Here is a 17522-nt window from a genome sequence, read left to right as displayed (position 1 = left end):
ACCCCTAATCTGCCGCCCCAACGTCGCCCCACTATACTAAATTTATTAACCCCTAAACCTAAGTCTAACCCTAACCCTAACACCCCCTAAGTTAAATATAATTACAAAAAATATAAATAAATATTAATATCATTACCTAACTAATTCCTATTTAAAACTAAATACTTACCTATAAAATAAACCCTAAGCTAGCAACAATATAACTAATAGTTACATTGTAGCTAGCTTAGGGTTTATTTTTATTTTACAGGCAAGTTTGTATTTATTTTAACTAGGTAGAATAGTTACTAAATAGTTTTTAACTATTTACTAACTACCTAGCTAAAATAAATACAAAAGTACCTGTAAAATAAAACTTAACCTAAGTTACAATAACACCTAACACTACACTACAATTAAATAAATTAACTAAATTAAATACAATTTCCTAAATTAAATTAAATTAGCTAAAGTACAAAAAACAAACAAACACTAAATTACAGAAAATAAAAAACAAATTACAGATATTTAAACTAATTACACCTAATCTAATAGCCCTATCAAAATAAAAAAGCCCCACAAAATAAAAAAAAAACCCTAGCCTAAACTTAACTACCAATAGCCCTTAAAATGGCCTTTTGCAGGACATTGCCCCAAAGTAATCAGCTCTTTTACCTGTAAAAAAAATACAAACAACCCCCCCAACAGTAAAACCCACCACCCACACAACCAACCCCCCAAATAAAATACTATCTAAAAAAACCTAAGCTCGCCATTGCTGTGAAAAGGGCATTTGGAGGGACATTGCCCTTAAAAGGGCAGTTAGCTCTTTTGCAGGCCCAAACCCACCCAATAAACCCTTAAAAAAACCTAACACTATCCCCCTGAAGATCGACTTACTGTTCTGAAGACTGGACATCCATCCTCAAGGAAGTGGCAGAAGTCTTCATCTAACTGGGCCGAAGTTCTCAACAAGACCCTTGTTACCGCAAAACTCTTAATCTAGGTGTTAGTTTCTATATAGTACTTTAGCTTCTATAAATCAATGGGTGTTGCATGTTTGAGCTAGTTTTCTAACTGTGTGGAATATATTTTAGATTATCTTTTGTTTCACACAGCCTTGTTTGGACAGTCTCATTTATTGCCTGTTTTATATCTGTCCCTTAAGTTGGGAAATAAAAAGGGGCAACTAAAGTACAAACATGGCAGTGCCTATTACTTTATAGAAACTCAGTGGAATTAATGAAACCAACAATTCAATTCAGAGTTAAATTGCAGGAAAGGGGAAAAAAATAAATAATGAAAGAATATTCGCTTTTTTAGCTACACATAATTATTTTTTTATATTACAGTCCTCATACTGTTTAATATGCATTTTTAGATAGTAGACCACCCTTTGTGTTAAATTATTTTCTCCCCATATTATCTTTCACTCTGAGCCTGGAGATATGTCTGTATTTCAGTATGGAAGCTTCAAATGGCTGGATCGAAAATGGTTTTGTTTACACACGATGGGCAAAAGGTGAACCTAACAATCTCTTTGTGCCTGAGAACTGCTTAGAAATTAACTACAAAGTGAGTGCTTAGCAGATGTTAAAGCTTGCGATCTAACAGCAATCTGATCTTGCACAACTCATATTAACATACAAAAAATGTTACAGAAACCTAAAAAAATCCTGTGGTGCTGTACATATAGGGCTCAATGATCTAATGATCTCCACTGTTAATGCTCCTTGAGTCCATGAAGGGATGATCTAAAGGCACATTTTATATTATGAGCTTTGTATCTCGCTAAGGCAGGGGTATCAAATTCAATGTATCTGTGGGGCCACTGGCCAAGTGTTCTTCTCCCATGGGGGCCACTTGAACAAGTGCTCCTAAACTGGATTATACTAGGGGACTGGAAGTGACATTTACCCAAATAGTTTGTGCATTATGGGAGTTGTAGCCCACAATAGACATACACAGTTGTCTATATTTATCTTCTGAGTGCCAAGTGAAGTGATTATTCCTGGAGCTGTATAACAGCGTAAAAAGTGACGTTTTTCAAAGCAGTGCATGGTGGGAGTCTGCACTGGACACTTGTCTTTATATCTTGTGAGTGCCTATAGTAGAACATTGACTATAGTTACACCTATTCAAAACCCTAAAAAAAAATGGCAGCCCAAATGAATTGGTTTACCTATTAAACAAAGGAGTGCCAAATGAAACTATCTTGAGGGCCGCATATGGCCCCAGGGCCGGTACTTTGAAACCACTGCGCTAAGGGATGTAATCTGTATGCGATGGCTGGATACATATACACATGAAAAATACACTAAGCATTTTAAAAGCATATTTAATGTACACTGTACAAACCTGAATCATATTATGCAAACAAATCTGTATAAACAGTACACATTTACATTATTGCATTAAAAATGTCCTTACACAGAAAAAAAGAGGACAGTTAACCTCATACAGAGTAATTTACAAAGTTAAAATTGTAAAAAATATGTAAAATTTTAGATAAATGTGGATCAAAGCCCCACACTGTCGATAGGGGGTGCACAAAGGCAACAGATATGTTATCACTCACCAGGAGATGATAAATACAAGGGAAGCAAATATATGTGTACCCCTAAAATAAGGGGATAAGACAGATACACAATTATACTAATGATAATAATAAAATAAAAAAAGACACAAAAAGACAGGTAATACATCACTCCCATCAAACGCCTAGATTATGAGTGGTGCACTAACTGTAGCGCAAGTGCGATATCGGGTTTTTTTAGGCTCCCTAGAGCATCTTCAGCCTCTGTATCCTCACCAGTCTAATACTATTTAATAACATTAGGACTGATGAGGCTAGAGTGGCTGAAGATGCTCTAGGGAGCCTAAAAAAGTTATCACACTAGTGCTACAGTTGGCGCACCACTTGTAATCTAGGCGAAAGCAAGGCTGCACTCTACCTTCTTACTTGCAGAGTAGAACTTCTAGAAAATATTCAAACAACAAGAGAGGAGTTGCATGTGTATATCAATAGAGAATAGTCCCCAATATTGTGCACCAAATACAGGGTACTCACATTTGAGAAGAGCACCCGATTGTGTTAATAGGTGCAGGCTGGTTTTTATACAGCAAACCAGCTGGCTGAACTCGCACAGGATAACAGGATTCTGACTCCATCAGGTAGCTTAGGCTCATTAAAGATCCAGGTTTAAATGGTTAAAAATAAAGTTAATTTATTAAAGATCTCGATGGATGAAACCATAAGCAGTGAACCATATAAAAAAAGCTAAAACACAAATAAAATTGCAACACGTTTCTTAACACTAATGCTGTTTAATCAGGCATATCAAACAATCATTAGAATCTATTTAAATAGAAAAGAGCTAGCATATATAAATATAGATATACTACACATATATATATATATATATATATTATATATATATATATATATATGTGTGTATATACAAGCAAAACAAAATCATCCAAGCGTGTGGGTAGCCGAAATATCAAGGCAACAATACCACCATAGCACTGAGATAAGGTATAAAAACTCAAAATTTATTTGGCAAACTTTAAAACTTACAATTTGCAGAGGACACAAACGCAGGAGTGTATGAAAGGACACAGCCTACGTCATCTGATGCGTTTCACACTTTGATGGTGCTTTCTCAAAGACAGTGTAGTGAGTGCAGGCCCAGCGCTATTATTTAAAATCCAGCAGGACCGCCCCACTGGTAACGCTAACCAATCATGTGGCAAATCGAAAACCAGCCTCCACTACACTGTATTGTGTAGGTAAACACTCAATACATTAGACAATATACACACATGTATCGAGTGTTTACCTACACAACACAGTGTAGTGGAGGCTGGTCTTCGATTTGCCACATGTTTGGTTAGCGTTCCCAGTGGGGCAGTCCAGCTGGGTTTTAAATAATATGGCTGGTCCTGCACTCACTACACTGTCTTTGAGAAAGCACCATCAAGGCGTGAAACGCATCAGATGACTTAGGCTGTGTCCTTTCCTACACTTCTCCGTGTGTGTCCTCTGCAAATTTTAAGTTTGTCAAATAAATTTTGAATTTTTATACCTTATCTCAGTGCTATTTGTTTGTATGTGTGTATATATATATATACATAAGAATATCATGCCTAAGCAAAGCACTGGCTGATTTAAATCCTTAATGAATGGGTTTCCCAGTGAATACATGTTTTTTAAGGATTTTCAGTTTGTTGAACTTATATATATATATATACAGTATATATATATATATATATATATATATATATATATACATAAGAATATCATGCCTATAGGTCGCAGTTTTATCTCACTTAATGTTGCAGCTAGGGTTGCCACCTATTCTGGAAAAAAAATACCGGTCATGCTCATTATAACTATACAGCATATATCAGGAACTAAAGCTACTAGAGCTGATTTTAAATGGCCAATGGTTTATAATTAGATTTTAACACACGTAGAAGTTTGACCATGATAGCATCTTTGTTTCTTTAATTAATTTTTATTTTTAACTTGCTCTACACTCTACATGCTCTATCTAATCCTTTAGTTTTGGCTTTTATGTCCCTTTAACTCTTAATGCTGAACCATTTCTTACTTTTGTACTGAAGCAGTTATGTCACCCCAATGAAGAACAACCCTTGTCCCACTGGTGATCAGCTGCAACCTAACAGGCTTTTATATTTCAGGTTGTGTTTTTTACCCTAAGGTAAAACTCGCAGGGGCCTAGTGTAAGTATGTAATTCACTTGTACATTAGAATGACAAGCCAAGTCGCAATTTAGAGAAGATTACAAGGGATTGTAAGTTCCTCTAAAAGCCCCTGTCCCTTGTGCTCAGAGCATTAAGGATACACCTCTGCCTGTGGGCACCACCAATTACATGTGAAGTCATCAGACACTATGGGGCCAAATTATCAAGCTCAGAACGGAGCTTTATGCCCCTTGTGTAATGCTTGTGGGATACTCCTCTATCAGACCGAACTCGGCCAGTAGTCATGTTATCCCAGCTTCACCCGGAATGATAGGGAATATCCCAGAGCAGAGAAGGTTTGTAAGATGAGATAAGGGGCACTTACCACAGGCAGGACAGTCCTTGGCAGCAACAGACAGGAAACCAGAGTAAGGTAGGCAGGGATCGGCAACAGTAAGGCAGTCCAAAGGTAAACCACTAGGATGGTCAGGCAGGCAGGGTTTGGCAACAGTAAATCAATCCAGCAGTTAAGGGTTAAAAAGGCAGAGCGTTCAGACAAGCAAGGTTCAGCAGCAGTATATAAATCCAGCAGTTTAAGGGTTAAATAGGCAGAGTGGTAAGACAAGCAAGGTTCAGCAGCAGCATATCAATCCAGCAGTTTAAGGGTTAAATATGCAGAGTGGTTAGACAGGCAAGGTTCAGCAACAATATAACATTACAGCAATTAAGGGTTAAACAGGCAGAGTGGTAAGACAAGCAAGGTTCAGCAGCAGTATATCAATCCAGCAGTTTAAGGGTTAAATAGGCAGAGTGGTAAGACAAGCAAGGTTCAGCAGCAGCATATCAATCCAGCAGTTTAAGGGTTAAATAGGCAGAGTGGTTAGACAGGCAAGGTTCAGCAACAATATAACAGTCCAGCATACAAATAAGCACAACCCAGGAGAACAGTAAGTAACACCTATACTTGGGCAGTGATAGGTATGACTGAGTTACTTACAGAGGCGCAAGATTCGTGCCACAGGTGATCCTAACCGGCTTCTGAGGGAGAAAGTGTGCAGCGATTATGTCCCCACCTCACGCAGAGAGGAGCCGACTCCCCACTAGGCAATGAGCATATAGGTTGCGCCGCGCCCCTAGCAATGTCTAGATCGGCGCTGCGCAACATAGCCCCCTTCTCAAGGGTTCCATCTGGGGAAGTCTGTCTCAAAGGTCTCAGAGTCTGTCTCAAAGGTTGAGTAGCATGGAATCTAGAGACCAAAGATGGAGCATGCACATCACGGGCAGGAACCCAGGAATGATCTGCCACAGAGAAACCCTTCCAATGTATCATGTGCAGTTGTCTGTATCTGGAGTCGAGGATCTTAGCTACCTCATATTCAGGGTCACCACGGACCAGGAGCAGAGGAGGAAGAGCTTGGAGCCAGGTATATCTATTCTTGATGTAAGGCTTGAGTAGTGAGATGTGGAAGACAGGGTGTATGCGCAGGGTTTTGGGCAAGGCCACTTTGTAGGCAACAGGAGACAGTTTTTTCAGGACCTTGTAAGGACCGATAAACCTAGGCCTCAATTTGTGACAGGGTTGACATAGATGAATATGTCGAGTAGAGACCCAAACATGTTCACCCACTGGGATGGCACATACAGAAGCTCTATGACAATCAGCAAACTTCTTATATCTAGAGACAGCTGAACGTAGCTGAGAGCGAATATGTTGCCAATGAGTGGTGAGTTCAGTAATGTGTCGGTCTGCAGCAAGAACCCCAGTGAACTGAGCAGAAAGAGGGAAGACACGAGGCTGATACCCTGCTGCGGCTTGAAATGGAGAACATTGAAGAGAAGAGTGCCAATGAGTGTTTCTTGCAAGCTCAGCGTAGGTATGGCGAGCGTTGACAAAGGCTCTAAGGTAGGCTTCAAGATCCTGGTTTACTCTCTCAGTTTTTCCGTTGGTCTGAGGATGGTAGCTAGAAGACAAACAGTGGTTCCAATCAGCTTACAAAAGGCTCTCCAAAAAGTGGACACAAACTGTGGACCTCTGTCGGAAACAATATTCACAGGAATGCCATGAAGTCATACCACATGCAAGAGAAAAAGAAACTATAATTCTTGGGCAGAAGGCAGTTTGGTTAGGGGTACAAAATGAGCCAGTCTGGAAAAGCGATCCACCACAACCCAGATAACTGTATGATGGTCAGAAGGAGGAAGGTCCACAATGAAATCCATTGTTATATGCATCCATGGCTGTTTGGGAATGGACAATGGTTGGAGCAAGCCAGGAGGTAAGGATCTGGGAGTTGTGCAGGCTTTCACAAAATCCAGAGAGTCAGACTTCATAGTAGATCACCATACATGTTGGGAAAGACGCTTAAAAGTCCTAGTCAAACCAGGTGTGTGGTATTACGAACAGAGCATTGGTAGCTGCAAGAGATAAGCTGTCAGTTTACTTGTATTATTTATATAGTTGGCAGTGTTGTTCTCTAATGTTTGTATCACTATTTATTACACTTTCATGTGCCAGTCTAATAGCTACTGTTGCCTATTTAGATTACCTTAGACGTTTATTGTTTACTTTAACCTTACTTTGCAAAGTTCAGATGTTAATTAGATTGGTACTTCTGTAATTATGCAGTTTGTTTTATAACACTCTTATATCTTAGTTAAAGTATATTGTTCAAGTCAATAGTAGTTTTACAACAAACAGTAGTTGTATATTGATACTTGTTAGAGACTTATTAGTGATACTACTCTGTTTCATATTGAAGCAGTGTCTCAGGTGAGACAATCATTAAGTACTTGAGGTGCATATATTATACCAACTGCCGTAACTTTAGATTTTTAAACTTATTTATATTGTATACACTTTATACTAAACTTGAAGCAGAATTAAGTAAAATGCTGCATATATTTATCGCTACCTTTCCAGTTATTATCGCTAATGCTAATATACCGCTATAGTAAATGCATAGCCAGCGGCTTTAGACAAAAATACCGCGAAGTGCTATAATATGGATTGAGGATACCAGATGATTTAAAATTAAAACATTACATATTCTATCGTTTTACAACAGGAGAGCAGTATTAAAACAAAAACCCCTGATGCAGCATTTCACTAACGCTTCCTCAGAGGGGGTATGCGGACCGGCAAAAAGACGCTCTTATATTGGCTAATGTGTACACACCTCTAACATGGGATTGGTTCAGGGGTTCAATCTGATTGGGTAATAGGAGTGTCAATCACCAGGCATGTTTATGTGTAGTTCTACTTGTCATCACTTAGATATTGTAACAATGTTACTACTAAGTTATACATATTATGTTTTTCTGGATACAGATTGTATACCATACTAGTGTGTTCAGTTGGTATTGATGGATAATGATATATTATATTTAAAACGGGCAATGAATTTTAGCTACATTATACTGCAGAAAGATATTTTGCAGTGGATTTAGTCATTTAGTATGATTTTAAAAAACGGGGCACTTTCACATGAAAATTGACCTTCGCTTTAAGGATGTACTGTACCTCTGCCTGTTGGCACCACCAATTAGATGTGAAGTAATCAGACATTGTGATAACACCACCCTTTATTGCTGGTTCCCAGAAACACATTCAGGCCAGATTACAAGTGGATCGATATTTAACATTCCTGCTCAAGCGTTAACTGTGCTAGAAGTAAACTTTTAGCGTGCGTCAGGTTGCGCTCATATTACAAGTTGAAAGTAAAAAGTTATCGTTCCTGCGCTAACCCGACAAGTGTAAAAAAGCTGAACTATATCGTGCATGCAATCATTAATTCCCCCATAGAAGTCAATAGAGCAAAAAAGATGGAAAAAAACACCCTACGTACACGCAAACCTGATCGCATATTCTCAAGTGCGCTAACCCGACATGAAAATATGAATATTTCACATTCCAATGTTCTTCATATTGAATATTATGTTCTATTTATTCAAAAATACATATTTTTTAAATATTTGATGTTTTTTTTGCACAAATATATATTTATACTTATATAGTCATGATTATATACATTGATAAATGTCGGCATTTATCAATGTGCGGCGGACATGATCCGCTACAGTGGATCATGTCCACTCGCACTATGATAAATCGGCCCCATACAGTCATGGCCAAAAATATTGGCACCCCTGCATTTCTGTCAGATAATGAATCACTTTGACAAAAATATTGTTGCAATTAGAAATGTTTAGGCATTATCGTGTTTATTATTTGTTTGTATTGGTACGACACAAAAAAGTGGAGAAAAAAAAGCCAAATCTGACACATTCTATGCAAAACTCCTAAAATGGACAAAATTATTGGCACCCTCAATTTAATATTTGGTAGAACACTCCTTGGAAAAAAATGACTGAAATCAATTGCTTCCTGTAACCATCAATGAGTTTCTTACACCTATCTAATGGAATTTTGGACCACTCTTCTTTTGCCAACTGCTCCAGGTTTCTTATATTGGAAGAGTTCCTTTTTCCAAGTGCTGCTTTGAGATCTCTCCAAAGGTGCTCTATGAGATTGAGATCTGAGGGCCTATTTATCAAAGCGTCAACTGAAAATACACTTGAATTCTGCATCGTATTTGTCACGAGATCCACCGTAGTTATCAAAGCGATCTCAATCCAACGCAGATCGATTTGAGTTGAAAACAGTAGTATTCGATTGGAATTGTGTTCATTCGACCTCCTAATCGACACTATTTGAACCTCTCACTAAGTTATCAATGCCATAGAATGCAATGGGAGTCTGAAAACATAGAAAGCTAATGTTCAATGCTGCAAGAGAATGAAGCATATGACATAATAAAAGTAAATCAGAAACTTTATTACATTTGTATACCCTTTCTAAATCAAACAATATTATTGCTCCTCATGTGGTGCACTAGTAGATATAGGGATAACAATAAAAAATACATTACTACTTATTGATTATGTTACAACTTTGTCGCTCATTACAAAGCAAGGGGACAATATTATCTCTACAAATTTGGTGCAAAGTTTTGCCCCAAACTTGTTGCACTAATAGATATAGAGATAAAAATGAAATAAATACACAACATAATATAGCTAACTTCCTTTTTATTTTTTGGAAAAATCTATGTGCACCATGTTTAAGCCATATAATACAAGTCACAATCTCCACTTCATGCCATATTTGACTCAACACTTTTCGCACCAATTATGACGCAAACTCCTAAACAACCCACACACTAGTGAATTTTTCCACCACTTTTGATTGGAATATGCATAATCACATGTTTTATGACATCAGCCAATCTGATTCAAATACACATTATAAACTATCACTAACTAATCAAATTGTTTGATACTTGTGTCATTGATCACTCATCAGAACTTGTAAGTGCCATTTGTTACATTGTGTATTATACTTTGAAAGTATGTATATGTGAATTTAGAATTAAAGATAAATATTGATGCTGACATTAGGACAAACAGTGTAATATTTTAGACCAGGATTTTAACATTCGAATTGATGTTTGATTCAATATAATCTTAAGCTGATAGCTCAAAGGGATAGCCTACCTAACATTAAGCTGTCATGATTCAGATACAGCAGAAATTAAAATCACCTCTTTACTGTAATGCTATTTTCAGTGTATTTCTTCCTTCTCTTGAATTTCTTTTTTAGTAAGAAATGTAATCTTATATGCCAGCCCATTTTATAACACCTGGGAAAGGGGTGGTTTTCAAAACTAGATTGCAATCAGGAGGGGTTGCCCAGGTACAGAAATAAAACTGGCCCAGCTCTTAAAATATCCATTGATTGCAAATAAATACATATGATACTCTGATTACATGCTATATTCGCAATTATTCCTGCTCATACTAATAATACATTTACACTATATACATATAGTGGTATAAATAAACATAGAGATATGAAAGACAACATTGTTTAGAACAATAAAATGAAATTAGGGACATGTAAATATGTTGGCAAAAGATTTCTGACATAACACACACACTCACACACACACACACACACATACATATATATATATATATATATATATATATATATATATATATATATATATATATATATATATATATATATGTATATATATATACTGTATATATATATATATATATATATATACAGTATATATATATATATATATATATATATATACAAGTATGTGCAAAGATATATGTACAAATTCTAGCATTAATAATCATTTATAAAAACAAAATATGATATAAAAGCATATTATGACTTCTAGAAATACAAATACACATTAATTTATCTGAAAGTATCATATAACAAATTTTTGTTTTGTATAACAAATAAATATAAAAATAACTTTCTATGATATATTGTTTGTTGAGGTATAAATGTAGCAATTTCTTGGAGATTGAAAGTTGAAAAATAAAAGATTAGCTTTAGAGAAATGTGCTTGTTCATGGACAGTAATTAAATGGTATAAATAAAGTTGGGAAAAACCTGAATAACCGTGACATTGATGACTGTTAGTTAACACCAGTCCAATGCTCTTCGCACCATACTTGACGCGCGTGTTTTTGACGGCTTTTATTAATAAATAAGAAGATTGTATTCAGGTCCACTGCAGCAATGTTTGGCGAGCGTATTGACGCCGGCGAATGAAACATAGTTAACGCTTTGATAAATAGGCCCCCTGGACTCATTGCTGGCCAGTTCAGTACTCTCCAGTGCTTTGTCTTAAACCATTTCTGGGTGCTTTCTGATGTGTGCTTTGGGTCATTGTCCTGCTGTAAGACCCATGACCTGACACTGGGCCCTACATTGCACCACAGAATTCTTTGGTAGTCTTCAGATTTCATAATGCCATGCACACATTCAAGACATCCAGTGCCTGAACTGTAGGGACTGTATTCTTTTCTTTAAAAGCCTCATTTCTTTTTCTGTAATTTTGTTTCGTCTGTCCACAGAACATTCTCCCAAAAGGATTTTGGCTTCCTCAGGTAAGTTTTGGCAAACTCCAATCTGGATTTTGTATGTTTCTGTGTCTGAAGTGGGGTCCTCCTCGGTCTCCTACCAGTGCCCTTTTCATTCAGATGGTGACGTATAGTGCGAACTGACACATTTGTACCCTGTGCCTGAAGGTCAGCTTGAATTTGTCTGGAAGTTGATTGATGTTCTTTATCCACAATTCGAACAATCCTTTGTTGCAATCTTTGATCAATTTTTCTCTTTCGTCTACGTCCAGGGAGATTAGCTACAGTGCCATGGGCTGTAAACTTCTTGACAATGTTGGCACAGTGGACACAGGAACATTAGGATCTCTGAAGATGGACCTTCAGATAACCTTGAGATTGTCCATGCTTTTCCACAAGTTTTGTTCTCAAATTCTGATACAGTTCTTTGGTGCTATTTCTCTTCTCCATGCTCAGTGTTGCACACAGAGACACACAACAGAAAGTTTGAGTCAATATTTCACCATTTTAACTGGTTGCCGGTGTGATTTCTATATTCTCAGCACCTGTTAATTGATACAGGTGAGTTTAATTACAAATTACAGGAGCATCACAAACTTGAAATGCAATTATTTCGTACAATTTTGAGAAGGTCCCAATAATTTTGTCCAGTCCAATTTTGGAGTTTTGCGTATCAGATTTGACTTTTTTTTTCTCTCCACTTTTTGTCATACCAATGCAAACAAAAGAACTAAACATGAGAATGCCTTAATATTTGTAATTGCAACAATTTTCTGGGTGTAGTGGTGTAGACATGTATATGTATGTATCTCTATGTCTTAAGCTCCCTGTCTGCCTTTTTTCCCTAACACCTGAGACCTCCTGTCTTAGAGACCTAATAACTTTTTAGTGCAATATTTTTTAAATAGTTTTTAATAAATGATGCTATTATGAGTATAAGTGTACTTTGTAAAGTATTTTTGATGTGTTTTGTGACACTTTTGTGTTTTGTGAAACAGTTAACCAGAGCTCTGTGGTCGCGTTAACCCGACACGCTTTAACTTTAATTGTGCTGACGTGATCACATTTACTTTCAACTTATGAGTAAAAAACCTGCTGCATGCAAACACCCGCGATAAACCCCTTATTGCTTGTGCGTAACCGTGCACTTCATATTCCTGGCTTATATCTGTCACCTCAGCATCAGATGTTATCTGGTATTTACTGATCCTATGTCTGCTTGTTGCTTAATATGGCATACACCTCAAGTAGTAAAGGAACAGTAAAGTCAAAACTAAACTTTACGATTCAGATCGAGCATACAATTTTAAAAAACTTCGCAATTTACATCCATTATCTAATTTTCTTTGCTCTCTTGTTATCCTATGTTGAAACGCATATATAAGTAGGTTTGGGAGCAGAAATGTGGCTGCACATATATGCCTATTCTCATTGGCATATCGGATGTGTTTAGCTAGCTGATAGTAGGGCATTGCTGCTCTTTCAACAAAGGATACAAAGATAATGAAGCAAATTGAAGTAATTGTATGCTCAATCTGATTTGTGAAAGAAAAAAAATGGGTTTCATGTCCCTTTAACCAATTAAATAGCTGTTGCTTTCCATCCAGTCATCCTTCTGCAGCAATATATCCATTGCTTAACAGGCTGAATAATTCCTGTTACACTGTTTTGACGTGTCAGATTATTTACAGAGTGGAGGTTAGCAGTGAATTGACTCCCACCCTCTAAGCTCAATTCTGGATTGCTATAGCTGCATTGTTATTATTATCATTAGTTATTTGTAGAGCTCCACCAGATTCCACAGAGCTATAAACCAAGGCATGATATACAAGGTAATATTTATAGGGAACAAGTGGGTAGAGGGCCCAACCAAGAGTTGGACGGTTGTAGTTCAGCTCTCATGAAGGTGATCTACAAACACCTAGGCTCATAGGCTTACATGCTAAGGGGGTTTACAGGGATAACAAAAGGGGGGGGAACTGACATTAGTGTATATTGTATGTAAGCATTTTAACCTTTAAAAACAAGGGGTTAGTCTTGTGGAGCGAGACAGAGAGTTCCACAAAAACAGGGCCAGTCTGGAGAAGTCCTGTAGATGGGAATGTGAGGAGTTGACAAGAGAGGAGGAGGTTGTGAGTAAAGAAGAGAGAGTATCTGGAGACAAGGTCTGAGATATAGGGAGGAGCAGTGCCATTGAGGATCTTCAATGTCAGAGTCAGAATTTTGTTTTTAATTCTGCAGGCTATAGGAAGCCAGGGAAGGGATTGGCAGAGAGGTACAGCAGAAGAAGATCAATGTGTAAGGAAGATCAGCCTGGCAGAGGCATTCATTATGGATTGTAAAAGAGACAGATGGCAACTAGGGAGATCAGAGAGGGTTGAGTTGCAATAGTAAAGGAGGGAAATGATAAGAGAGTTAAATAATCTTAATTTTGTTTTGTGTAAGGAGGGGGGATATTGGAAATGTTTTTAAGGTGGAAACAGGAAGAGTTGACCAAAGACTAGTTGTGAGGGGTCAATTGTGACTCCAAGACATTGGGTGTGCGGGGTTGGGGGAAATGATGCTCTTACTAATAGTTATAGAAAGCTGGGGGGTGGGGATTTTGTAAGAAGCGAGGAAAGTAAGGAGCTCAGTTTTGGAAGGATTTACCTTAAAATAGTGAGAGGACATCTAAGATGAAATATGAGAAAGTCAGTTAGTGACATGAGTTAGCAAAGAAGGGGATAGGTCTAGTGCAGAAAGGTAGATTTGAGTGTCATCGAAATACAAATTATATTGAAACCCATGGGATTTTATTAAGGTACCTAATAATGACATATAGATTGTGAATAGAAGGGGGCCAAGGACTGAGTCTTGTGGTACCCCAACAGAAAGTGGTAGAGGGGCAGAGGAAGTGCCAGAGAAGGCTACACTAAAGTTACGGTTAGACAGGTAGGAGGACAACCACAAGCGGGTTGTGTCACAAATGCTGAAGGATTGGAGGGTTTAGACCAAAAGAGGGTGGTCAATAGTGTCAAAAGCTGCAGACAGATCAAGAAGGATTAGCAGAGAGAAGTGGCCTTTTTATTTTGCTGTAAGTAGGTCATTAGTAACCTTGACGATTGCTGTCTCTGTGGAGTGTTGGGAGCGAAATCCTGATTGCAATGGGTCATGGAGGGGTTGAATGTAAGGAAATGTGATAAATTTGTGTATACTATCTTTTCAAAAAGTTTTGAGGCAAGGAGGAGTAGGGAAATAGGGCAGTAGTTGAATGGGGAGGTTGGATTGAGAGAGGGTTTTTTGAGGTTAGGTGTGTGACTAGTGCATGTTTAAGAGATGAGGGAACTAAACTGGTGCTGAGGGAGAGATAAATATGTGTGTAAGTATGTGGGTAAGGGTAAGAGAGAGGGAGGGGAGTAGCTGTGAGTGGATGGGATTGAGAGTATAGGTAGTGAGTTGAGAGGACAATATAAGGGCAGAAACTTCTTCCTCAGTAACAAGGGCAAAGGAACTGAATTTGTGAGTTTGTGGGTTTTGGATGATTTCAAACTGTTGAGGGGGTTGGAGACTGGTAGTATGTTGAGTAATTATTTAATTTATGATGGAATAAATGTTGTTGTTGAAGTGGCTGGCAAAATCTTGAGCGGAGAGAGATGTTGTAGCAGGACTTGGGGCTGGGCTGAAAAGGGTATTGAAAGTGGAGAACAGATGTTTGGGTTTGGAGAAAGAGTGGAGATAAGAGTAGAGAAGTTGTTTTGCTCAGCAAGGTTAATTGCAGAGTAGTAGGACTTCAAGATGAACTTGTAGTGAAGAAAGTCAGCTAAACACCAAGATTTTCTCCAGTGCAGGATCATTAGCATAGGCAGCGTATCAGAGGAGTATGCTGGGACTGAGGATGAGTATGTCACTTCCTAGTTATGGTAGGAGGTGCCAAATTGTCAAGCACTGGAAGTTGGGAAAAAAATAATCTGTGTGTTTATCTGTTATTAAAATAAAATAGATATATTTCAATGAGATAATTGGGTGGGACTAAGATGTGTATATTCATTTTATGTTAATAGAAGGTTAACCTGCCACATTATTCTTCCCAATTTGTGTTTCTGTTCAGTACACCGTTACTGTGTATAAGCACACCATGGGCAGACTTCTTATTAAAGAGATTCTTGGGGCACCATAAGATTGTGTCTCACTTTCCTTTTTCTCTTCCATAGGGGCCGGCCTCTGGAATGATGTCAGATGCAGTAGAAAGAAGCCCTATGTTTGTCAACATAGAGCTTGACCACAATGGAACATTCCTTCGCTTAACAGTCCTTCCCTTATCAGTGTGTTCCAAAGATTTACCCTTCTTTCCCTATTATCCTCCCCCTAAATCTGTCTTCAACCCAGCTATATATGAGCTTTACGCTATTGATGCTTAATAAAATGGTTAAAGCAAATTAATGTCTCATGATAATTTCCTAACTGACCATATGCTGAGGTAGTAAAATACAGGTCATAATGTAGTGGTTTGACACGTTGGTAAAATGCAAATGTACAATTTGTATAGTATACCTCTGCCCGTTCCAGGTAGTCACTGGTAAGTTTTATAACAAAAATTAATGTGCAAAATAAGTCACAATCAGTAATAAATACTTAATAATTATTAGTTAAATTGTGCTGTCAGATTCCGCAAATATGCAAATGTATTTCAAATGTAATATGTGGAATAATGTGTAATTAGAAAAATGTCTGCAACTAATATAGCATAAAGAAAAAAGCAAGAAACAGAAGACAGAGAAAATACTTTGCACAAACATTTTCCCAAAACTTATTATTATTCAGTTCCATCCACCAAGTTATTTACATAAGTGTTTAACTAACAAATGTTATTCCATGCTTCAAGTAGAAATAATAACGTACAAGTTGAGCAATTACAAACTCTGCAGTTATAGCACACATGCATAGAAACAGATACAATCATAAGCACATGTGGGAATCATATAATTATATATTATATATTCAGCCAAATATTATGGTGTAACTCAGGGATGTCCAACTGGCGGCCCTTGGGATACACAGAGAAAGGGGGGAACTAAAAATTAGTGTTTTGGGGAATTCTGGTGGTAGATAAACAAAGAGGTTCAACTCTAAAAAGCCATCTGGAGGGGATAACAGCAGAAACCTTCAACCTTACCTAAATCAGGTCCTGTGCATTGGACATTTTTAGGAAATATATTATTATTTGTCTGTATCCATAAATGTATATGTGGCTCTTAAGTATTCTAAAATATTGATCTAGGACCCTTAAGGATTCTAAAATACTTATCTGTGCCCCCATATGTTAGGAAGTTGGCCATCACTAATGTAAATTATAATGAATGTTATGTGTAATGTCATCAGTGATATACTTAATGATACTAGGTATGATGTCTAGGGCTAGACAGTCAAAAGAAAGGCGGGCATGGATTAAATAAAAGGTCTATTTTATTGTACCTTATGGGACCAGCAAATGAAAGGAATAAATAAAAGAGTGCAACAAAAAGATAAGAGACTAGGGGGCCAATTTATCAAGGGCTGAATGGTCCCTGATGCCCCTGTTTCCACACAAAACAGGAGTTAAGAAGCAGCAGTCTTAAGATTGACACCCCCAAATCTGCAGGGGGCGGCATTACACAAGCAGTTCACTAGAACTGCTTGTGCAATGTTAAATGTCGACATCGTATGCTGTTGGCATTCAGCGATGTCTGGTGGACATGATATGCTACAGCGTATCATGTCTGCCAGACATTGATAAATCGGTCCCTAGGTCTTACACATTTCGGAAGAATGCCACCTTAATCATAGACCCTGATGTCTAGGGCTGCCAGGTGGGCTGATGAGAGTCCATAGCTTCATAACATGTGGGATATTGGTTAAGAATCCTCACA

At 37.6% G+C, this 17522-nt stretch overlaps 1 protein-coding gene across 1 annotated transcript in view; it reads left to right on the top strand.

Moving 5' to 3' along the window:
- The window catches only part of LOC128638934 (galactose-specific lectin nattectin-like), a 31782-nt gene extending 15730 nt beyond the window's left edge, over positions 1 to 16052 (top strand). Inside the window, exons 4-5 of the mRNA XM_053691066.1 lie at positions 1443 to 1555; positions 15828 to 16052. Of these exons, the coding sequence (XP_053547041.1) occupies positions 1443 to 1505 (63 nt within the window). The 3' untranslated portion in view covers positions 1506 to 1555; positions 15828 to 16052. The remainder of the gene's footprint in view (positions 1 to 1442; positions 1556 to 15827) is intronic.
- The last annotated feature ends 1470 nt before the right edge of the window (positions 16053 to 17522 follow it).

This window comes from Bombina bombina, chromosome 1 (genome assembly GCF_027579735.1).
Source record: "Bombina bombina isolate aBomBom1 chromosome 1, aBomBom1.pri, whole genome shotgun sequence".
Classification (NCBI taxonomy): Eukaryota; Metazoa; Chordata; class Amphibia; order Anura; family Bombinatoridae; genus Bombina; species Bombina bombina.
This window is presented reverse-complemented; position numbering and strand designations above follow the sequence as displayed.